At 45.4% G+C, this 24,411-nt stretch overlaps 1 protein-coding gene across 6 annotated transcripts in view; it reads left to right on the top strand.

The window, feature by feature from the left end:
- Positions 1 to 20,011, top strand: part of wdr19 (WD repeat domain 19) — a 31,396-nt gene extending 11,385 nt beyond the window's left edge. The window contains exons 14-37 of one of the 6 annotated variants that reach the window (XM_062478081.1): positions 189 to 305; positions 479 to 637; positions 1,350 to 1,494; positions 1,667 to 1,865; positions 3,985 to 4,144; positions 4,228 to 4,338; positions 7,931 to 8,040; positions 8,141 to 8,198; positions 9,000 to 9,146; positions 11,210 to 11,292; positions 11,844 to 11,927; positions 12,065 to 12,211; positions 12,308 to 12,432; positions 13,574 to 13,683; positions 13,987 to 14,055; positions 14,137 to 14,214; positions 14,478 to 14,574; positions 16,103 to 16,227; positions 16,379 to 16,460; positions 17,260 to 17,410; positions 17,514 to 17,637; positions 17,739 to 17,815; positions 17,943 to 18,062; positions 18,909 to 20,011. In XM_062478081.1, coding sequence (XP_062334065.1) covers positions 189 to 305; positions 479 to 637; positions 1,350 to 1,494; positions 1,667 to 1,865; positions 3,985 to 4,144; positions 4,228 to 4,338; positions 7,931 to 8,040; positions 8,141 to 8,198; positions 9,000 to 9,146; positions 11,210 to 11,292; positions 11,844 to 11,927; positions 12,065 to 12,211; positions 12,308 to 12,432; positions 13,574 to 13,683; positions 13,987 to 14,055; positions 14,137 to 14,214; positions 14,478 to 14,574; positions 16,103 to 16,227; positions 16,379 to 16,460; positions 17,260 to 17,410; positions 17,514 to 17,637; positions 17,739 to 17,815; positions 17,943 to 18,057 — 2,673 coding nt within the window. In that variant the 3' untranslated portion in view covers positions 18,058 to 18,062; positions 18,909 to 20,011. Of the gene's footprint in view, positions 1 to 188; positions 306 to 478; positions 638 to 1,349; positions 1,495 to 1,666; positions 1,866 to 3,984; positions 4,145 to 4,227; positions 4,339 to 7,930; positions 8,041 to 8,140; positions 8,199 to 8,999; positions 9,147 to 11,209; positions 11,293 to 11,843; positions 11,928 to 12,064; positions 12,212 to 12,307; positions 12,433 to 13,573; positions 13,684 to 13,986; positions 14,056 to 14,136; positions 14,215 to 14,477; positions 14,575 to 16,102; positions 16,228 to 16,378; positions 16,461 to 17,259; positions 17,411 to 17,513; positions 17,638 to 17,738; positions 17,816 to 17,942; positions 18,063 to 18,189; positions 18,733 to 18,908 lie in introns of those variants that run through there. The other 5 variants (XM_062478084.1, XM_062478083.1, XM_062478085.1 and 2 more) reach the window with 5 other exon arrangements.
- The last annotated feature ends 4,400 nt before the right edge of the window (positions 20,012 to 24,411 follow it).

A 24,411-nucleotide genomic window follows, 5' to 3' on the forward strand; every position in this document is an offset into this window, starting at 1 on the left:
TCTACATTATCACACATGGTGAGGAGTGTGTGTCTACATTATCACACATGGTGAGGAGTGTGTGTGTCTACATTATTACACATGGTGAGGAGTGTGTGTGTCTACATTATTACACATGGTGAGGAGAGTGTGTCTACATTATTATTCCCCCTGTATGCCAAGGCTGTAATAATGCTGTGTGTGTGCAGATCGAGGGGGAGGAGCAGGAGGAGCAGAGACAGACTAGGCTGTTTCCTGACAAAGACATCCCAGGTCGCATCCTCAGCCACGCCCTCACCAATGACTTCCTCTTCTACAGCACTGATGTAAGGGTTAGGGTTAGGGTTAGACACTGATGTAAGGGTTAGGGTTAGGCTTAGACACTGATGTAAGGGTTAGGGTTAGGGTTAGGGTGATGTAAGGGGCGCGACCCTTCCCCCTCTGCTGACCTCAAAGCCATCAGCCCTGAAGTCTGCCCTTGTCTTCTTGTGTGTGACAGCAGGCAGGGATGGTGGTGTGTGTGCTGCTGGAGGGCTGGCAGGTGGTCAGCAGGTTCTCTCTCAGCGTGGCCGTGAGGAGGGTGTTCCCGGACCCCAACGGGACCCGACTCGTCGTCATCGACGATAAGAGTGACGGCTTCCTGCTCTGTCCCACCAGTGTGAGGAACCACACACACACACACTCACACATGCTCACACACACGCTCACACACACACACACGCTCACACACACACGTGGCGAGCATGCATTTGCCCCACCCCACCACTTTCGACTCAGTGGAGTATTGAGCGCATTTAATGTATCTGCTATTAAAAATGAAAAAAAACTTTTGCAACAGAAAAAAAGTTTATTCAATACTTCGCCAAATTTCAGCCTGTTTACTCTGTTGACTATAACACACTTCAAACGCTGACTGCAACAAGTGAGGCACCTGTCAGTCACAGTGATCTCCTAGCTACAGCCAACCCGGGCCCAGGGGCAGAGCATCGACCACCCCTCTCAACAACTCATTACTGCTATCGCCATCGAGCATAGACTGTATTAAAAAACAAGTCAGTGCAGATGGATACCGAAAACGCCGATATGTCCCAACTTTTGCCCCACCACTTTTGGACCTGTGGTGCCACCTCTGGCAAAAGTTGGAAAAAATGTACTCATGCGACACACCTGCCATACTCCATCCAAATCTGTTCGAGTGCGGTAGACTAGCCGACTATAATTTTTTTGAAAAACAAATATATTGTGATACCATTACCATCCGTACTTCAAAATTATACCCTGATATACATTTTAGGCCATAGCTCTAGTCTAGCTGGCCTGCTGTAGGTAGCCCAGCTGTTAACTCTTACCCTAACTAACCCTAACCCTAGCAGGAGGACCTGCAGGATATTGCTGGTTTCCCCCCCAGCATCACCGGGCTCCTCTGGGAGAACTGGCCCGCCGACAGAGGAGTTTTTGTTGCCTATGACGACGACAAAGCCTACACATATGCTTTCCACAAGAACACCATTTACGGTAGGATCGTCAGCACACACACAGGAGATTTGCTGGACAAGAAAGTTAAGAAAATACAAAAATTCCCCAACACCTGTATAAACTTTTTTTTTTCTTAAACTCTTCTCTTCTCTCCTCCCCTCCACCTCCTCCTCCCACCCCATCCCTCTCCCCCCCTCCTCCCTCCCCCCAGGTCCCCAGGTGGAGTTGGTTGGGAACACCAAGCTGCCCTTCTCCCAGAAGCCCTTGCTGCTGTACAACGGAGAGCTGGTGTGTCAGACTCAGAGTGGGCAGACCAGCACCGTGGCTCTGAGCACACACACCTTCCTCACACACACACACACCGTGGAGGAGCTACGCAAACAGCTTACACAGGCACTCCAGCTTAAGAGGTGAGATACTGTCCTGAACGTTGTGTGTGTGTTTACCTCTGTTTGTGTGTGTTTACCTCTGTGTGTGTGTGTTTACCTCTGTGTGTGTGTGTGTTTACCTCTGTGTGTGTGTGTTTACCTCTGTGTGTGTGTGCTCTGTGTGTGTGTGTGTTTACCTCTGTGTGTGTGTGCTCTGTGTGTGTGTGTGCTCTGTGTGTGTGTGTTTACCTCTGTGTGTGTGCTCTGTGTGTGTGTGTTTACCTCTGTGTGTGTGTGTTTACCTCTGTGTGTGTGTGTGTGTGCTCTGTGTGTGTGTGTTTACCTCTGTGTGTGTGTGTTTACCTCTCTGTGTGTGTGTGTGTGCTCTGTGTGTGTGTGTTTACCTCTGTGTGTGTGTTTACCTCTGTGTGTGTGTTTACCTCTGTGTGTGTGTGTGTGTGTGCTCTGTGTGTGTGTGTTTACCTCTGTGTGTGCGTGTTTACCTCTGTGTGTGTGTGCTCTGTGTGTGTGTGTTTACCTCTGTGTGTGTGTGCTCGGTGTGTGTGTTTACCTCTGTGTGTGTGTGTTTACCTCTGTGTGTGTGTGCTCTGTGTGTTTACCTCTGTGTGTGTGTGTTTACCTCTGTGTGTGTGTGTTTACCTGTGTGTGTGTGTGTGTGTGTTTACCTCTGTGTGTGTGTGTGTGTTTACCTCTGTGTGTGTGTGCTCTGTGTGTGTGTGTTTACCTCTGTGTGTGTGTGTGTTTACCTCTGTGTGTGTGTGTGTGTGTTTACCTCTGTGTGTGTGTGTGTGTGTGTGTGTGTGTGTGTTTACCTCTGTGTGTGTGTGTGTGTTTACCTCTGTGTGTGTGTGTGTGTGTGTTTACCTCTGTGTGTGTGTGTGTGTTTACCTGTGTGCGTGTGTGTGTGTGTGTTTACCTCTGTGTGTGTGTTTGTGTGTGTGTTTACCTCTGTGTGTGTGTGTTTACCTCTGTGTGTGTGCTTACCTCTGTGTGTGTGTTTACCTCTGTGTGTGTGTGTTTACCTTTGTGTGTGTGTGTGTGCTCTGTGTGTGTGTGTTTACCTCTGTGTGTGTGTGTTTACCTCTGTGTGTGTGTGTTTACTTCTGTGTGTGTGTGTGTTTACCTCTGTGTGTGTGTGTGCTCTGTGTGTGTGTGTTTACCTCTGTGTGGGTGCTCTGTGTGTGTGTGTGTTTACCTCTGTGTGTGTGTGTTTACCTCTGTGTGTGTGTGTGTGCTCTGTGTGTGTGTGTTTACCTCTGTGTGTGTGTGTTTACCTCTGTGTGTGTGTGCTCTGTGTGTGTGTGTGTTTACCTCTGTGTGTGTGTGCTCTGTGTGTGTGTGTTTACCTCTGTGTGTGTGTGTTTACCTCTGTGGGTGTGTGCTCTGTGTGTGTGTGTGCTCTGTGTGTGTGTGTTTACCTCTGTGTGTGTGTGTTTACCTCTGTGGGTGTGTGCTCTGTGTGTGTGTGTGCTCTGTGTGTGTGTTTACCTCTGTGTGTGTGTGTGTGCTCTGTGTGTGTGTGTGCTCTGTGTGTGTGTGTTTACCTCTGTGGGTGTGTACTCTGTGTGTGTGTGTGCTCTGTGTGTGTGTGTTTACCTCTGTGGGTGTGTGCTCTGTGTGTGTGTGTGCTCTGTGTGTGTGTGTGCTCTCTGTGTGTGTGTGTGCTCTGTGTGTGTGTGTTTACCTCTGTGTGTGTGTGTTTACCTCTGTGTGTGTGTGCTCTGTGTGTGTGTGTGTTTACCTCTGTGTGTGTGTGCTCTGTGTGTGTGTGTTTACCTCTGTGTGTGTGTGTTTACCTCTGTGGGTGTGTGCTCTGTGTGTGTGTGTGCTCTGTGTGTGTGTGTTTACCTCTGTGTGTGTGTGTTTACCTCTGTGGGTGTGTGCTCTGTGTGTGTGTGTGCTCTGTGTGTGTGTTTACCTCTGTGTGTGTGTGTGTGCTCTGTGTGTGTGTGTGCTCTGTGTGTGTGTGTTTACCTCTGTGGGTGTGTACTCTGTGTGTGTGTGTGCTCTGTGTGTGTGTGTTTACCTCTGTGGGTGTGTGCTCTGTGTGTGTGTGTGCTCTGTGTGTGTGTGTGCTCTCTGTGTGTGTGTGTGCTCTGTGTGTGTGTGTTTACCTGTGTGTGTTTGTGTGTGTGCTCAGGCTCCCTGAGGCGTGGGAGCTGTGCAGGGCGCTGGGCTCTGTGGAGGGCTGGGGGGATATGGGCCGCGCCTGTCTTGTCCACATGGAGCTGCAGCTTGCTGGAAGAGTCTACCGCATGAGCTCCAACATTGGCATGGTGATGTCCCTGGAGGACATCCAGGTACACACACACACACACATACACCTACACACATATACACAGATACACATACATATACATATTGGTGTCTCTGTCTCTCTCAGGGGATAGAGGACAGGAATCTACTGGCGGGTCACCTGGCCATGTTCCTGAATGAATACAACAGAGCCCAGGACCTTTACCTGTCCTCCTCCTGCCCTATCGCTGCCCTGGAGGTAACACACATACACACCACACAAACACACACTTACACATCACACAAACACACACACAGAGCACTTGGAGGTTTGTGTTACTAGCATGCTGTGTGTGTGAGTGGCAGGCCAGTGTTACCAGCATGCTGTGTGTGTGAGTGGCAGGCCAGTGTTACCAGCATGCTGTGTGTGTGTGTGAGTGGCAGGCCAGTGTTACCAGCATGCTGTGTGTGTGTGTGTGTGTGTGTGTGAGTGGCAGGCCAGTGTTACCAGCATGCTGTGTGTGTGTGAGTGGCAGGCCAGTGTTACTAGCATGCTGTGTGTGTGTGTGTGAGTGGCAGGCCAGTGTTACTAGCATGCTGTGTGTGTGTGTGTGAGTGACAGGCCAGGGTTGCCAGCATGCTGTGTTTGTGTGTGTGTGTGTGTGTGTGTGTGTGTGTGTGTGTGAGTGGCAGGCCAGTGTTACCAGCATGCTGTGTGTGTGTGAGTGGCAGGCCAGTATGAGAGGCCGTATAGGCCTTAATTCATACTTGATCTCACATACACGCCATGACCTCACATATATACCATTATACCCTCACATATATACCATTATACCCTCACATATATACCATTATACTCTCACGTATATACCATTATACTCTCACATATACACCATTATACTCTCACATACATGCCATGACCTCACATATATATACCATTATACTTTCACATATATACCATTATACTCTCACATATATACCATTATACTCTCACATATATACCATTATACTCTCACATATACACCATTATACTCTCACATATACACTATTATACTCTCACATATACACCATTATACTCTCACATATACACTATTATACTCTCACATATACACCATTATACTCTTGCACATAAATCGGCATACTCTCTTACACACACAAAAATACCGTCTTATATGCACCATCATACTAAAGTATGACAATATATGTAAGAGACAAATAGTATGTGTGAAACAGAATGTTACTATATGTAAGAGAATAACAGGATGTGTAAGAGAGAATACTTATCTATGTGAGAGAGAATACTTGTCTATGTGAGAGAGAATACTTGTCTGTGAGAGAGTATACTTGTCTATGTGAGGGAGAATACTTGTCTATGTGAGAGTATACTTGTCTATGTGAGGGAGAATACTTGTCTATGTGAGAGAGTATACTTGTCTATGTGAGAGAGAATACTTGTCTATATGAGAGAGAATACTTGTGTATGTGAGAGAGTTTGATTGAAACGGAAGGCAGTTTGATTGAAAAGGAAGTAGTACTGAATTCTCAGTTCCTGATTGGCTTACACATGAAGAAGAAGGATTTGGGGTAGATGTAGCTAACAACCACCTTCCCTATCAAGACGAAACTGAGTGACATGACAAGATGGCAGAGAGTGGGCGGCTTAATGAAGCCATTGGACTCATTAATAACATTTTGAATACTCCAAATGCTGCGGCGTTATTGTAGGGAGGACCCGTTCCTGAAATACGTTTTTAAAGTTATTCCTGGGGAAATTATGGAATTAAATTACATATTAACTATACTAAAATACTTGTGCACAATAATATTTGCTAAATGTAGACGTTTTTAAAGGTTTTTAATTTTACCTCGAAGCTTTTTGTGAAAATGAGGCTAGTTTCCCGACAGCGACTTTGGATGTAGACTAGGCTACTTTAACATGTTAGCTGATTAGCCAGTATGAGTGAGATATGTATACAGTCACATTAACAAACCTCTTCTTTGTAAACTATTTCGTCTTAAATACGATGGGAACACATCACATTAACAATTCCAAAACGCACCACACGCCAAACACATTTTTTTGTCAAGCGTCTCTAAAGCTCAGATTCCGAGTCGGATCCATGAAGCTATTTCGTTGCAGTGAATGGGTGCGGGCACTCATCGGGCATAGGGGCCTACACTCAAATAGGATCTTAAAAGTCCCAACTGGAAAATTTTGTGAACAGATTGACATCAAGTTCAGTTTGTGGCATTGAAGTTTAGGTTAATAGCCAAGGGTGTAAAGACCACTCGGCTACTTAAAGACGTCAACGGTTAAAACCCCAGTGCCACGGGACGGTATTCACAAAGGCATTGGCTTTAATTTAAATGATAATTTGTTTCATCAATTGAAAAACTTATCTAGGACTTTTGACTCAAGTAGTGGGGATCGGTATAGCTTCCTAAACAACTATGGAATTCTACATTTGAGTTTTTTAGTGGATTTGCTTGAATCGTTGTCAGAAATGTTGGAATCAAAGACGACAGCCATCCACAGTGGCTATTTCTAACGCTAACGATGAAATGCGCCGGCTCTTCAGACCTGGATCAGGTGCATCACTGAGCGGCAGCAGCACTCTGTCAGGAGTTAGTCTTAACCGAAATACTGCGGAGTTTGATATTGGGATTGCGCCATCACTTGCCTGGCATTAAGACTAGCTCCTGACAGAGGGCTGCTGGCGCTCCTTGATACACCTGATCCAGGTCTGAAGAGCCGGCGCATTTCATTGTCAACGTTAGCGTTAGAAACAGCCCCCGTGTATGGCTGTCGTCTTTGATACAACATTTCTGACAATGATGCCGCAGGATTTGGAGTATGCAAAATGTTATTAATGAATCCATCTTGTCATGTCACTCAGTCTCGTCTTGATAGGGAAGGTGGGCGTTAGCTACATCTACCCCAAATCCTTCTTCATGTGTAAGCCAATCAGGAACTGAGAATTCAGTACTACTTCCTTTTCAATCAAACTGCCTTCCGTTTCAATCAAACTCTCTCACATAGACAAGTATTCTCTCTCATATAGACAAGTATTCTCTTTCACAAAGACAAGTATTCTCTCTCACATAGACAAGTATTCTCTCTCACATAGACAAGTATTCTCTCTCACATAGACAACTATTCTCTCTTACACATCCTGTTATTCTCGTACATATACTAACATTCTGTTTCACACATAATATTTGTCTCTTACATATATTGTCATACTTTAGTAAGATGGTGCATATAAGAGGGTATTTTTGTGTGTGTAAGAGAGTATGCCAGTTTATGTGCAAGAGTATAATGGTGTATATGTGAGAGTATAATGGTATATATGTGAGAGTATAATGGTGTATATGTGAGACCAAGTAGTTTATGTGCAAGAGTATAATGGTATATATGTGAGAGTAGAATGGTATATATGTGAGAGTATAATGGTACATATGTGAGAGTATAATGGTATATATGTGAGAGTATAATGGTATATATGTGAGGTTATGGTGTTGTATGTGAGACCAAGTATGTGCAAGAGTATAATGGTATATATGTGAGAGTATAATGGTATATACGTGAGAGTATAATGGTATATATGTGAGAGTTTAATGGTATATATGTGAGGTCATGGCGTGTATGTGAGATCAAGTATGAATTATGGCCTATACGGCCTCTCATAGGCCAGTGTTGCCAGCATGCTGTGTGTGTGTGAGTGGCAGGCCAGTGTTACCAGCATGCTGTGTGTGTGTGTGTGTGAGTGGCAGGCCAGTGTTACCAGCATGCTGTGTGTGTGTGTGTGTGAGTGGCAGGCCAGTGTTACCAGCATGCTGTGTGTGTGCAGATGAGGAGAGACCTGCAGCACTGGGACAGCGCTCTGATGCTGGCCAGGAGACTGGCTCAGGACCAGATCCCCTTCATTTCTAAGGAGTACGCAGTCCAGCTGGAGTTCATGTAGGTCATACACACTACACACACACACATGCATACACACTACACACACAAACAGCACACACACTCCTGTAACTGCGACCCTGTGCTGTGTCCTGTGCAGAGGGGAGTATGTGAGCGCGCTGGCCCACTATGAAAAAGGCTTGACCCTCAACACACAGGTAGGACACACGACCTAGGGGAGACCACACAGGTAGGACACATGACCTAGGGGAGACCACACAGGTAGGACACATGACCTAGGGGAGGCCACACAGGTAGAAGACATGACCTAGGGGAGACCACACAGGTAGGACACATGACCTAGGGGAGACCACACAGGTAGAAGACATGACCTAGGGGAGACCACACAGGTAGGACACATGACCTAGGGGAGACCACACAGGTAGGAGACATGACCTAGGGGAGACCACACAGGTAGAAGACATGACCTAGGGGAGACCACACAGGTAGGACACATGACCTAGGGGAGACCACACAGGTAGAAGACATGACCTAGGGGAGACCACACAGGTAGGACACATGACCTAGGGGAGACCACACAGGTAGAAGACATGACCTAGGGGAGACCACACAGGTAGGACACATGACCTAGGGGAGACCACACAGGTAGGAGACATGACCTAGGGGAGACCACACAGGTAGAAGACATGACCTAGGGGAGACCACACAGGTAGGACACATGACCTAGGGGAGACCACACAGGTAGGAGACATGACCTAGGGGAGACCACACAGGTAGGACACATGACCTAGGGGAGACCACACAGGTAGGAGACATGACCTAGGGGAGACCACACAGGTAGAAGACATGACCTAGGGGAGACCACACAGGTAGGACACATGACCTAGGGGAGACCACACAGGTAGGAGACATGACCTAGGGGATACCAGACCAGATGGAGATCAGGTTGAGGCCATAACCCCCTCCCACACACATACCACCCACACCCATTTCCCCAGTTCCAGGAGCACGATGAGGCGTGCCAGGGGGGCGTGGCCAGGATGTCCATCCGTATGGGTGACATAAGGAAAGGGGCGGGGCTAGCTATCCAGCACCCCAGCAGAACTTTGAAGAAGGACTGTGGAGCCATCCTGGAGAGCATGAAGGTATATATATATACACCTAACCCTAACCCTAACCCTATACTAATATATATATATATACACATGCTCAGTACACACATGCTCAGTACACACATGCTCAGTACACACATGCTCAGTTAGTATAGAACAGAGTATCTACATTCATCCTGGAAAGCCTAAAGGTATATATCCATCGTGGACAGCATGAAGGTATATATCCATCGTGGACAGCATGAAGGTATATATCCATTGTGGACAGCATAAAGGTATATATCCATTTTGGACAGCATGGTGTCTTCTGTTCTATCTATTCATCTGTCTTCTTATTGTCTCGCATCCCTCTGTTCTCTGCTGGGTATAACAGTGTGTGTGTCTGGGAATAACAGTTTGTGTGTGTCTGGGAATAAGTGTGTGTGTCTGGGTATAACATTGTGTCTGGGTATAACAGTGTGTGTGTCTTGGTATAACAGTGTGTCTGTGTGTGTCTAGGAATAACAGTGTTTGTGTCTGGGAATAACAGTGTGTGTGTCTGGGAATAACAGTGTGTGTGTCTAGGAATAACAGTGTGTGTGTCTGGAAATAACAGTGTGTGTGTCTAGGAATAACAGTGTGTGTGTCTAGGAATAACAGTGTGTGTGTCTAGGAATAACAGTGTGTGTGTCTAGAAATAACACTGTGTGTGTCTAGGAATAACAGTGTTTGTGTGTCTGGGAATAACAGTGTGTGTGTGTGTCTGGGTATAACAGTGTGTGGGTATCTAGGTATAACAGTGTGTGGGTGTCTGGGTATAACAGTGTGTCTGTGTGTGTCTGGGTATAACAGTGTGTGTGTCTTGGTATAACAGTGTGTGTGTGTGTCTGGGAATAACAGTGTGTGTGTCTGGGAATAACAGTGTGTGTGTCTAGGAATAACAGTGTGTGTGTCTGGAAATAACAGTGTGTGTGTCTAGGAATAACAGTGTGTGTGTCTAGGAATAACAGTGTGTGTGTCTAGGAATAACAGTGTGTGTGTCTAGAAATAACACTGTGTGTGTCTAGGAATAACAGTGTTTGTGTGTCTGGGTATAACAGTGTGTGGGTATCTAGGTATAACAGTGTGTGGGTGTCTGGGTATAACAGTGTGTCTGTGTGTGTCTGGGTATAACAGTGTGTGTGTCTTGGTATAACAGTGTGTGTGTGTGTCTGGGAATAACAGTGTGTGTGTCTGGGAATAAGTGTGTGTGTCTGGGAATAACAGTGTGTGTGTGTGTGTGTGTGTCTGGGAATAAGTGTGTGTGTGTGTCTGGGAATAAGTGTGTGTGTCTGGGAATAACAGTGTGTGGGTGTGTGTGTGTGTGTCTGGGTATAACTGTGTGTGTGTGTGTGTGTCTGGTTATAACAGTGTGTGTGTGTCTGGGTATAACAGTGTGTGTGTCTGGGTATAACAGTGTGTGTGTCTGGGTATAACATTGTGTGTGTGTCTGGGTATAACTGTGTGTGTGTGTGTCTGGGTATAACAGTGTGTGGGTATCTAGGTATAACAGTGTGTGGGTGTCTGGGTATAACAGTGTGTCTGTGTGTGTCTGGGAATAACAGTGTGTGTGTGTGTCTGGGAATAAGTGTGTGTGTCTGGGTATAACATTGTGTGTGTGTCTGGGTATAACTGTGTGTGTGTTTGTGTGTGTCTGGGTATAACAGTGTGTGGGTGTCTGGGTATAACAGTGATTGTGTGTGTGTGTGTGTCTGGGTATAACTGTGTGTGTGTGTGTGTGTGTGTGTGTCTGGGTATAACAGTGTGTGGGTATCTAGGTATAACAGTGTGTGGGTGTTTGGGTATAACAGTGTTTGTGTCTGGGAATAACAGTGTTTGTGTCTGGGAATAACAGTGTGTCTGTGTGTGTCTGGGAATAACAGTGTTTGTGTCTGGGAATAACAGTGTGTGTGTGTGTCTGGGTATAACTGTGTGTGTGTGTGTGTGTGTGTCTGGGAATAACAGTGTGTGGGTGTCTGGGTATAACAGTGTGTCTGGGTATAACTGTGTGTGTGTGTGTCTGGGAATAACAGTGTGTGGGTGTCTGGGTATAACAGTGTGTCGGTGTGTTCCTGCAGCAGTTCTCCGAGGCAGCGCAGCTCTATGAGAAAGGCCTGTACTATGACAAGGCAGCTTCTGTCTACATCCGCTGCAAGAACTGGTGAGGGAATGTTTCACTAAATAGTACATTTACATTTAGTCATTTAGCAGACGCTCTTATCCAGAGCGACTTACAGTAAGTACAGGGACATTCCCCCGAGGCAAGTAGGGTGAAGTGCCTTGCCCAAGGACACAACGTCAGTTGGCATGACCGGGAATCGAACTGGCAACCTTCGGATTACTAGCCCGATTCCCTCACCGCTCAGCCAACAGACTCCAAATAGTAAAGAGAGTTAACCTTGTTTGCAGGGTTGGCATAGAAGTTTGTTTCTTGTAAAAATAAATCAGGGCCCTACTCACGTTTTAGACTAAACCATGGCTCCTCCTCTGCCTGCCGTTCTGCAGCTAAAACACAAACACAGAGAGGAGGCTGGACACGCACATGCACACACACATTTGAAATCTGAACATGGTTATGACATTTGCATCGCTTTTTAGCTGTTTATTTTCTCTCCCTCTTCTTTTCTCTCTTTTTCACCCCTCTTCTTTCCCTCCCTCCCCCCCTTCCCTTCTGTCTCTTTCTCTTCCGCTCCCCCCCTTCCTTTCTCTCAGGGCGAAGGTAGGAGAGCTGCTTCCTCAGGTCTCGTCTCCCAAGATCCACCTACAGTATGCTAAGGCCAAGGAGGTGGATGGCAGGTTAGGGTTAGGTTTAGGGGTAACCTCTGTGTGTGTGTGTGTGTGTGTGTGTGTGTGTTTGTGTGTGTGTGTGTGCCATACCGTTATTCGTGTTTTGTCTCTGAGGGCCATTCCACTTGACCTCAATGCTGCCACAGGTACCAGGAGGCAGCGCAGGCTTATGAAAGTGCCAGGGACTGGGACAACCTGATCCGGGTGCTTCTGGAACACCTCAACAGCCCTGAGGATGCTGTGCGCATTGTTAGGGAAACAGAGAGCATCGATGGAGCCAAGATGGTTGCCAGGTGAGGTGCATGGAGCAGCATGGGACCTAACACAACATCTCGTAATGGTACACATGCAATTACAGTGTGTACGTGCGTGCATGTGTGAGTTCACAGGTTTTTCCTGCGTTTGAATGACTATGGCTCAGCCATCCAGTTCTTGGTCCTGTCCCACTGCAACGACGAGGCTTTCCAGCTTGCACAGCAGCACAGGCAGATGGAGCTGTATGCTGACATCATAGGTGTGTGTGTGCTGACATCATAGGTGTGTGTGTGCTGACATCATAGGTGTGTGTGTGCTGACATCATAGGTGTGTGTGTGCTGACATCATAGCTGACATCTAGACGTGTTGAGTCTCTAGTGTTGAGTCTGTAGTAGGTTTAAAGTGTTGAGTCTAAACGGTTGAGTCTGTGTGTGGTAGGTGTATAGTGTTGAGTGTGTGTGTGGTAGGTGTATAGTGTTGATGTTGTGTGGTAGGTGTAGAGTGTTGAGTGTGTGTGGTAGGTGTATAGTCTTGATGTTTTGTGGTAGGTGTATAGTGTTGAGGTTGTGTGGTAGGTGTATCTTGTTGAGTGTGTGTGGTAGGTGCATAGTGTTGAGTGTATGTGGTAGGTTCATAGTGTTGAGTGTGTGTGGTAGGTGCATAGTGTTGAGTGTGTGTGGTAGGTGCATAGTGTTGAGTGTGTGTGGTAGGTGCATAGTGTTGAGTGTGTGTGGTAGGTGCATAGTGTTGAGTGTGTGTGGTAGGTGCATAGTGTTGAGTGTGTGTGGTAGGTGCATAGTGTTGAGTGTGTGTGGTATGTGTATAGTGTTGAGGTTGTGTGGTAGGTGCAGTGTTGAGTGTGTGTGGTAGGTGTATAGTGTTAAGGTTGTGTGGTAGGTGTATAGTGTTGAGTGTGTGTGGTAGGTGCATAGTGTTGAGTGTGTGTGGTAGGTGTATAGTGTTGAGGTTGTGTGGTAGGTGTATAGTGTTGAGTGTGTGTGGTACGTGTATAGTGTTGAGGTTGTGTGGTAGGTGTATAGTGTTGAGGTTGTGTGGTAGGTGTATAGTGTTGAGTGTGTGTGGTAGGTGCATAGTGTTGAGTGTGTGTGGTAGGTGTATAGTGTTGAGGTTGTGTGGTAGGTGTATAGTGTTGAGTGTGTGTGGTAGGTGTATAGTGTTGAGTGTGTGTGGTAGGTGTATAGTGTTGAGTGTGTGTGGTAGGTGTATAGTGTTGAGTGTGTGTGGTAGGTGTATAGTGTTGAGGTTGTGTGGTAGGTGTATAGTGTTGAGTGTATGTGGTACGTGTATAGTGTTGAGTGTGTGTGGTACGTGTATAGTGTTGAGTGTGTGTGGTAGGTGTATAGTGTTGAGTCTAAAGTCTTGAGTCTGTGTGTGGTAGGCTCTGAGGCGACCCAGGAGGACTACCAAAGCATTGCTCTCTATTTTGAGGGGGAGAAGACACACCTGCAGGCTGGCAGGTTCTTCCAGAAGTGTGGCCAGTACAGCCGAGTATGGGCTGCCTAAACACTCCACACACACTCCTAAACACTCCACACCACTCTCTATGTCTCTCTCTCTGTGTCTATCTCTCTCTCTGTGTGTCTCTCTCTCTCTGTTTCTCTCAGTTTTTTTTTCTTGTTTTTTTTTTACTTAGTTTGATTGGAGAGTAAAATTGTGAAATTGTAAGCGAAATGGGTTTGTTTAAATATGAAATGGGTGGTGTGGTGAAACTGCTTGGTTAGCTGGCAGTTCTAACTGCCCAATAAAGATATCTTTAAAGTCAAAGTCTCTCTCTATGTCTCTCTCTCTCAGGCCCTAAAGCATTTTCTCAAGTGTCCCAACTCTGATGATAACCTGGCCATAGAGATGGCTATTGAGACTGTGAGTAATACCAATATCTTTGTATCATATTTTCTAAGGAAGTTTGTGTGTGAGAAGAATGCTTACTATGTGTGTGTGAAGGTGGGGCAGGCTAAAGAGGACTCCTTGACAAACCAGCTGATAGACTACCTCATGGGAGAGAGTGATGGCATGCCAAAGGTAATAAATACTTCTCCACCTGATCTTCATATTTAATCAATCTGACTCACTCAATTTTTGTATATTTCCTTCATCCCTCTCTTCTCTGGTTTGTGTTTCTAGTCTGTTTCCATGTCCAGTTTTATTCAACCTTACTGTTCTACACAGTTAAAGGAGATATGATGAAGGGGAGGGGGTGAGCCATTTTAGAATGTTGGGAATTCCACTCTATGAAATGCAATTTGATTGGCTGACCCCACATCATGGCCTGCCCCCTTTCCCAGGATGCCAAGTACCTGTTCCGCCTTTACATGGCCCTGCAGCAGTACAGGGAGGCGGCCCGCACCGCTATCATCATCGCCCGCGAGGAGCAGTCTGCAGGTAGACGACAGATTAGCTAACCCTAACCCACAGCAGCTAGCCCCAACCTACCAGACCCACAGCAGCTAGCCCCAACCTACCAGACCCACAGCAGCTAGCCCCGACCTATGTGGGGGAAATTCTGATGACACTGTGTACTTGAACAGTCAAGATGCCGGATTAATACCAATTATTTATTATGTACGGTACATTATCAAACAGAGCGCTCTGTGATCGATCTTCTGCAGGACACATATAATTTAGTCATTTAGCAGACGCTCTTATCCAGAGCTCTTATCATATCGCTAGGTGTCGTCCAGCCTAGTGATCCCAAATTGAATACACATCCTAACACTAACCACCCAGTCTCATGAATACACATCCTAACACTAACCACCCAGTCTCATGAATACACATCCTAACACTAACCACCCAGTCTCATGAATACACATCCTAACACTAACCACCCAGTCTCATGAATACACATCCTAACACTAACCACCCAGTCTCATGAATACACATCCTAACACTAACCACCCAGTCTCATGAATACACATCCTAACACTAACCACCCAGTCTCATGAATACACATCCTAACACTAACCACCCAGTCTCATGAATACACATCCTAACACTAACCACCCAGTCTCATGAATACACATCCTAACACTAACCACCCAGTCTCATGAATACACATCCTAACACTAACCACCCAGTCTCATGAATACACATCCTAACACTAACCACCCAGTCTCATGAATACACATCCTAACACTAACCACCCAGTCTCATATAGTACCTACACATCCTAACACTAACCACCCAGTCTCATATAGTACCTACACATCCTAACACTAACCACCCAGTCTCATATAGTACATACACATCCTAACACTAACCACCCAGTCTCATATAGTACATACACATCCTAACACTAACCACCCAGTCTCATATAGTACCTACACATCCTAACACTAACCACCCAGTCTCATATAGTACCTACACATCCTAACACTAACCACCCAGTCTCATATAGTACCTACACATCCTAACACTAACCACCCAGTCTCATATAGTACCTACACATCCTAACACTAACCACCCAGTCTCATATAGTACCTACACATCCTAACACTAACCACCCAGTCTCATATAGTACCTACACATCCTAACACTAACCACCCAGTCTCATATAGTACCTACACATCCTAACACTAACCACCCAGTCTCATATAGTACCTACACATCCTAACACTAACCACCCAGTCTCATATAGTACATACACATCCTAACACTAACCACCCAGTCTCATATAGTACCTACATCTGGACATTCTAACCAACAACCAATCAATATAAACTTCAGTCACATTCTCCTAAGACATTACGATGCCAGTTGAAACAACACAGCCCCAGAACCTGATGTCCCAAAGCTCCTTCCCCCCCAGGTGATAAAACTCCAGAAATTGACCTTCCGAAATGGTCAACTGACCTTTGTGGGGTCATTCACCCTCAGAAATAGTTGTGTGAACATTGTGTGTTTGTTTAAGGGAACTACCGCCATGCCCATGACGTGCTGTTCAGCATGTACACAGAGCTGAAGACTCAGGAGATCAAGATCCCAGCTGAGATGAACACCAACCTGATGATACTGCACTCCTACATACTGGTCAAGGTCTGGTCACACACAGACACACACTCTGTTGCTGATACACAGTCATGCTGATACACACATGCTGATACACAGTCATGCTGATACACACTGTTGTGATGGTTGTGTGGAGGACATGGGGCTGTGTGAGTCATGGTAGTAGTTGTTGTTACAGGTCCATGTAAAGAGAGGAGACCACCTTAAGGGGGCTCGCATGCTCATCAGAGTGTCTAACAACATCAGCAAGTTCCCCTCTCGTAAGTTACTCTCTACTAACCTCACAACCCACATTTGTCCTTGGTCATCAAGTCACGGCCTTTGTGGTGTTTCTGGTGGCATTTTCTCTGGCATTTAACTCTGTATAACTGGCATTTAACTCTGTGTAACTCGGTACGGCTATTGACATGCCAGAGTATTCAACGGTATATTTTGAAGTACTTTACTAAGTATACTTCATAAACTAAAAGTGCTCTACACAGGCTACTTTAAAGTATTCAAAAGTAAACTTCAAATACACTAAGTGTACTTTAAAGTGTACTAAATGACCTAAATATTGGGCCAATTCAGTTTACTTAGTACAACAATAGTATATAAATAAGTACACTGCTAGTATACTTTAAGTACCATGATAATAGTATACTTTTTATACTTAAGTATGCGCCTCGTCCATTAATTGTTTATAGCGGTACAATCCCTTAACAAGGTGCGCCGTGTGAGCAAGGTTAACTGGTTTAAATACATGTGTCTCATGGTGAATACGTGACACTTGAGTCGCTGCAAACTTTTACTTTGGGTTAAGGTTAGGATTAACCCTAACCCTGTGATCTACAATGCGGGCAGTGAGCCTCTGCATCCTTTCAAAAAGTTCAGTAATTTAAAGTACGTTAATTCAAATTAAAAGTAAGATTTTTTGTCAGAGACAAAGCACATATCCGTGACCCTCTCCAGAGAGACACACCCTTTCTTTCTAACCCTAACCCTTTCTCTCCACATCTTATGTGATGTAACATTAGTGTGTGGTCATCAGTGTGTGATCAGGAGTGTGTGTGTTTGCAGACATTGTGCCCATCCTGACGTCGGCAGTGATCGAGTGTCACCGTGCCGGTCTGAGGAACTCTGCCTTCAGCTTTGCTGCCATGCTGATGAGACCAGAGTACCGCAACAAGATTGACCCCAAGTACAGAAAGAAGATAGAGGCCATGGTTCGGTGAGCACACTGTCATACCTGTTGGAGGGTTTAGGTTGGATGTGGATGACAATCTGTGAGCTGAAGACCTTTTATTAAAAACCCCACCCCCCTCCCCCTCCAGTCGTCCAGATACCTCAGAGGTGGATGAGGAGGACACTCCGTGCCCCTCTTGTGGCTTCCAACTGCCCCAGAATGAGTTGCTGTGTATCTCCTGCAAGAACAACCTGCCCTACTGCATAGCTACAGTAAGCACATACAACCTGCCCTACTGCATAGCTACACCCTTCCTGTGCATAGCTACACTTGGAGATAATAACTTTCTCATCGTGTGCTTACTTCCTGTCAGGGTCGTCACATGATCAAGGAAGACTGGTCAGTGTGTCCTCACTGTGAGTTCCCTGCTCTCTACTCCCAGTTCATCTTGTGAGTAAAGCACAAAAGAATAGACACATCCATACAAATACGTATAGATTAAAGTTTATGATTCAATAAGCCACATTCTATCATTCAGCTATCTCAATATTTGTGTTTTTCTGTGTTTATTGTGTAGGCTGTTGGAAACAGAGACTGTGTGTCCGATGTGTTCTGAGAGTTTGAGTGTGAATCAGGTGAAGAAAATCTCAGACTGCTCCACCTACCTGCACCCTGACCAGGTGGAGACCTGATACAGGTACACATACACAGACACTACAGAGCTTCTAACACAGGAGTTTTTACATGAGATCTACTTTTTTGCATTTAACTCTCATGATTTGCCTAAAAGCAACTTTATTCGGTTAATATATTTTCCATTTCAGAAAAGTGGGGGGTTCATTTTCTTCTTTGGCATTGGAAGGAGGCTGCTAGGGACTCATCAGCAGTGTAGGATAACTACTAACCTTTAGTCTCATACCGGCTGATCATGTCATGGTGGGGCTGACCTTAGCTTTCATGTGGGAGAAGGCAGATTCACATAGGAAGGTTGGTCTCCTCTAATCATAGGCCCCATAACATCTCGGTGGTTCCCCTGGATCTTCACTGCAGTTGTGTCCAGGTGAAAGAGCAATACAACGTCAGTCAAACTCAGCTGAGATGTTCTGAACTTTAGTGGACAGGGTTGAGTAACCCCCTTGACCCAACCCTGCTGTTGATGAGCTGGATCTTTGCCTTAACAGTTCTGAAAGCTCCGGAGGGGCAGCTCCTGAGGGCAGCTTAGTCGAAAAGCAGTTGCAGTTCAGGTTACAGTTGGTAGCTCACTCAGCATTCATAGATTGGATCATGATTTGAAACCTTTCTACTCAATGCGTGATGCGCTACAGTGGCAAACTGATGAGAGTTTACCACAGAGTTTGGGATGAAAGGATTATCCAATCATTTGTGCTCACCGTGCGAGCTCTCTGCAGTGATGGACTGGTTGGGTAGCCCTGTTCTGATGAAACTCCTACATCCTCAGACAGTCATACTATCAATGCTTGTTATTCATAACATGTTTCACAAAATTGTTTGAATTTAATACAATTAATTTCTGTCAAAACAGGCTACCTTGATGTGCCGGCTGCTGTTGGTGTTTGAATCATCAACCTCATCCACAATCACCTTTTCCAAACCCTCAACCTATGTGAACTGTCACCTTTTATAAACCCTAACCATTTAAAAACTGTAACCCTTTATAAACCTATATAAACTATGTGTGGATTCTGATTTCCTTTTTTTCTTCAGGCTGTGGAGGCCCATTTATACCCAGTTACTTAAAACATTAAGGTATTACTGTACATAAAAAGAGATGCGTAACTCCTTGTTACATTCTGCTAGAAATCTGTTCAATACTGTCACTATTTTATAAAATTAAAATGCTTAATTTTAATCCTCAAATGAATATTTTTCTTCATAAAATAAACAATGTATAAAAGTGTAGACTTTTAATCATTATACTCTGTTCTGTAGCAAGCATATGTTAATGTGTTGTAGCGATTTGCCTTCACTACCACAGGGACATCCCACACATACCTAACCCTATCAGACACCCCACTCTTCCTTTTTTTAATGTTTTTGGTTCTTTTGTTTTTTTTCTCTTTTATTTGATGAAGCAAGTGAACTGTTGTACTGGGGGGTATTCGTCGTAGCTCGTTAAGCGGTTTAGCGAGCTAATTTTCAGGCTAAGATAAAAAAAAAACGCCCCTCTTTTTGGTTCGTGGAAGCAACTTTCGATAAATCACCATAGTAACATATCAATTAGCACTAACCTGCTCCAGAGCAGGCTAACGTAAGTGTAGCTGGATAAGCTTGCCACACCCCCGGAAAATAACATGGCAGCTCCCTTTTTGAGAGACCCAGTTGACCAAGGAGCTATATTCTAGTTCGATTAGCTTTCCATACCAATAGAGTTCTTCGCGATCGCCAAGATCCTTTATTTCACACGGATGAGTTCTTGTTTGAGCGATATCGATTCAGCCGACAAGGACTCTTCAAAGACCTTCTCGGGCCACATTGCAAATATCACACGCCGCAGCAAGCTTTATGCTTTATTATGAGCTTATGCTGCTGTATGTGAATATTAAAGAATATGTTGTGCTTATTAAAGTTATGCATTGTGCTTATTAAAGTTATGAACTTAAAAGTGTGCTCAGGCTTAAACATTGGGTCTCACACTGGGTGTGGGAAGCAGGCTGTTCTTTGTGTCTCTATCTCTTCATTTTCAGAAACAACCTTGAAACCGGGTGGAGACGGCACCCGAGCAGGTGGGACGCGTAGGCAAGAACAACTCCCTGATGCACGAGAGAACAAGCTCAACCCTTTTTTAATACTTGTGTGTTTCAATTGCACTGTATAAATATATGCTGGGGAGGGACAGATAGCCAGTTGGACTTCATGAACCAGCCCAAACTCTGTTGCGAGTAGGGAAACTTAGACAACCCCAGAGCTCTGTACTTGTTGATTTCCAACTGCTGCATTAAAGCTGATATTATCGGACCTCTGCGACTCCAGACCACTCTTTCTAGAACACAGATTTGTGTCATTGGATACCATCATTACATATTGGAATAGACACAAAGACTTTGAATCCTTCAATATGTAACGCTATGTTTTAGGAAATGTCTTGTCTTATCTGTTATATGTTTCACTGTGGGAGAGTGGGAAACGTCATATGGATTCCTTTTTGTCTTGACGTGAAGAAATTGACAATAAAGCTACTTGAAACTTTAACTGTGCTTCAGACTCTCTGCTTAGCCTTGAGTTTTTTTGCGTCAGGTACATTTTTATATTGTATAGGCGATTCAGAAAACATTGGCAAAGCCGCATCATGCGCCACACTAACCCTAACCCATAACTCGGCCTTCCTTGGCAGAGTTATGGGCCGGACAAAAAGGGAAGTCAAATATGGTCAATTTAAAAAGAAATCCAATCCAAAACACGCCCGTAGAGGGGACTCTGATGAGCAGACCAGACCAAGTTTGGGGCATGTAGGCCCTTTCCAGGCAGAGTTATGGGCCGGACAAAAAGGGAAGAAAAATATGGTCAAATTTTTAAAAATCCAATCCAAAACATGCCCGTAGAGGGGACTCTGATGAGCAGACCAGACCAAGTTTGGGGCATGTGGGGACTTCCTAGGCAGAGTTATGGGCCAGACAAAAAGGGAAGACAAATATGGTAAATTTAAAAAAAAATCCTATCCAAAACACACCCGTAGAGGGGACTCTGATGAGCAGACCAGACCAAGTTTGGGGCATGTAGGGCCTTTCTAGGCAGAGTTACGGGCCGGACAAAAAGGGAAGAAAAATATGGTTAAATTTTTAAAAATCCAATCCAAAACACGCCCGTAGAGGGGACTCTGATGAGCAGACCAGACCAAGTTTGGGGCATGTGGGGACTTCCTAGGCAGAGTTACGGGCCGGACAAAAAGGGAGGACAAATATGGTTAAAAATCTTAAAATCCAATCCAAAACACGCCCGTAGAGGGGACTCTGATGAGCAGACCAGACCAAGTTTGGGGCATGTAGGCCCTTTCCAGGCAGAGTTATGGGCCGGACAAAAAGGGAAGACAAATATGGTCATTTTTTTTAAAAATCCAATCCAAAACACGCCCGTAGAGGGGACTCTGATGAGCAGACCAGACCAAGTTTGGGGCATGTGGGGACTTCCTAGGCAGAGTTACGGGCCGGACAAAAAGGGAAGAAAAATATGGTCAAATTTTAAAAAATCCAATCCAAAACATGCCCGTAGAGGGGACTCTGATGAGCAGACCAGACCAAGTTTGGGGCATGTGGGGACTTCCTAGGCAGAGTTACGGGCCGGACAAAAAGGGAGGACAAATATGGTCAAAAATCGTAAAATCCAATCCAAAACACGCCCGTAGAGGGGACTCTGATGAGCAGACCAGACCAAGTTTGGGGCATGTAGGGCCTTTCTAGGCAGAGTTATGGGCCGGACAAAAAGGGAAGTCAAATATGGTCAATAAAAAAAAAAAAATCCAATCCAAAACACGCCCGTAGAGGGGACTCTGATGAGCAGACCAGACCAAGTTTGGGGCATGTAGGGCCTTTCTAGGCAGAGTTATGGGCCGGACAAGAAGAGAAGACAAATATGGTCAATTTGTTAAAAATCCAATCCAAAACACGCCCGTAGAGGGGACTCTGATGAGCAGACCAGACCAAGTTTGGGGCATGTAGGGCCTTTCTAGGCAGAGTTACGGGCCGGACAAAAAGGGAAGAAAAATATGGTCAAATTTTAAAAAATCCAATCCAAAACACGCCCGTAGAGGGGACTCTGATGAGCAGAACAGACCAAGTTTGGGGCATGTAGGCCCTTTCCAGGCAGAGTTATGGGCCGGACAAAAAGGGAAGACAAATATGGTCAATTTTTTTTTAATCCAATCCAAAACACGCCCGTAGAGGGGACTCTGATGAGCAGACCAGACCAAGTTTGGGGCATGTAGGCCCTTTCCAGGCAGAGTTATGGGCCGGACAAAAAGGGAAGACAAATATGGTCAATTTTTAAAAAATCCAATCCAAAACACGCCCGTAGAGGGGACTCTGATGAGCAGACCAGACCAAGTTTGGGGCATGTGGGGACTTCCTAGGCAGAGTTACGGGCCGGACAAAAAGGGAGGTCAAATATGGTTAAAAATCTTAAAATCCAATCCAAAACACGCCCGTAGAGGGGACTCTGATGAGCAGACCAGACCAAGTTTGGGGCATGTAGGCCCTTTCTAGGCAGAGTTATGGGCCGGACAAAAAGGGACGACAAATATGGTCAATTTTTTTAAAATCCAATCCAAAACATGCCCGTAGAGGGGACTCTGATGAGCAGACCAGACCAAGTTTGGGGCATGTAGGCCCTTTCCAGGCAGAGTTATGGGCCGGACAAAAAGGGAAGTCAAATATGGTCAATAAAAAAAAAAATCCAATCCAAAACACGCCCATAGAGGGGACTCTGATGAGCAGACCATACCAAGTTTGGGGCATGTAGGGCCTTTCTAGGCAGAGTTATGGGCCAGACAAAAAGGGAAGTCAAATATGGTCAATTGTTTTGAAAATCCAATCCAAAACACGCCCGTAGAGGGAACTCTGATGAGCAGACCAGACCAAGTTTGGGGCATGTAGGGCCTTTCTAGGCAGAGTTATGGGCCGGACAAAAAGGGAAGAAAAATATGGTTAAAAATCTTAAAATCCAATCCAAAACACGCCCGTAGAGGGGACTCTGATGAGCAGACCAGACCAAGTTTGGGGCATGTAGGGCCTTTCTAGGCAGAGTTATGGGCCGGACAAAAAGGGAAGTCAAATATGGTCAATTGTTTTGAAAATCCAATCCAAAACATGCCCATAGAGGGAACTCTGATGAGCAGACCAGACCAAGTTTGGGGCATTTAGGGCCTTTCTAGGCAGAGTTATGGGCCGGACAAAAAGGGAAGTCAAATATGGTCAATAAAAAAACAAAAATCCAATCCAAAACACGCCCGTAGAGGGGACTCTGATGAGCAGACCAGACCAAGTTTGGGGCATGTAGGGCCTTTCTAGGCAGAGTTATGGGCCGGACAAAAAGGGAAGTCAAATATGGTTAAAAATCTTAAAATCCAATCCAAAACACGCCCGTAGAGGGGACTCTGATGAGCAGACCAGACCAAGTTTGGGGCATGTGGGGACTTCCTAGGCAGAGTTACGGGCCGGACAAAAAGGGAGGACAAATATGGTTAAAAATCTTAAAATCCAATCCAAAACACGCCCGTAGAGGGGACTCTGATGAGCAGACCAGACCAAGTTTGGGGCATGTAGGCCCTTTCCAGGCAGAGTTATGGGCCGGACAAAAAGGGAAGACAAATATGGTCATTTTTTTTAAAAATCCAATCCAAAACACGCCCGTAGAGGGGACTCTGATGAGCAGACCAGACCAAGTTTGGGGCATGTAGGCCCTTTCCAGGCAGAGTTATGGGCCGGACAAAAAGGGAAGTCAAATATGGTCAATAAAAAAAAAAATCCAATCCAAAACACGCCCATAGAGGGGACTCTGATGAGCAGACCATACCAAGTTTGGGGCATGTAGGGCCTTTCTAGGCAGAGTTATGGGCCAGACAAAAAGGGAAGTCAAATATGGTCAATTGTTTTGAAAATCCAATCCAAAACACGCCCGTAGAGGGAACTCTGATGAGCAGACCAGACCAAGTTTGGGGCATGTAGGGCCTTTCTAGGCAGAGTTATGGGCCGGACAAAAAGGGAAGAAAAATATGGTTAAAAATCTTAAAATCCAATCCAAAACACGCCCGTAGAGGGGACTCTGATGAGCAGACCAGACCAAGTTTGGGGCATGTAGGGCCTTTCTAGGCAGAGTTATGGGCCGGACAAAAAGGGAAGTCAAATATGGTCAATTGTTTTGAAAATCCAATCCAAAACATGCCCATAGAGGGAACTCTGATGAGCAGACCAGACCAAGTTTGGGGCATTTAGGGCCTTTCTAGGCAGAGTTATGGGCCGGACAAAAAGGGAAGTCAAATATGGTCAATAAAAAAACAAAAATCCAATCCAAAACACGCCCGTAGAGGGGACTCT

Source organism: Osmerus eperlanus, chromosome 14 (assembly GCF_963692335.1).
Source record: "Osmerus eperlanus chromosome 14, fOsmEpe2.1, whole genome shotgun sequence".
Taxonomy (NCBI): Eukaryota; Metazoa; Chordata; class Actinopteri; order Osmeriformes; family Osmeridae; genus Osmerus; species Osmerus eperlanus.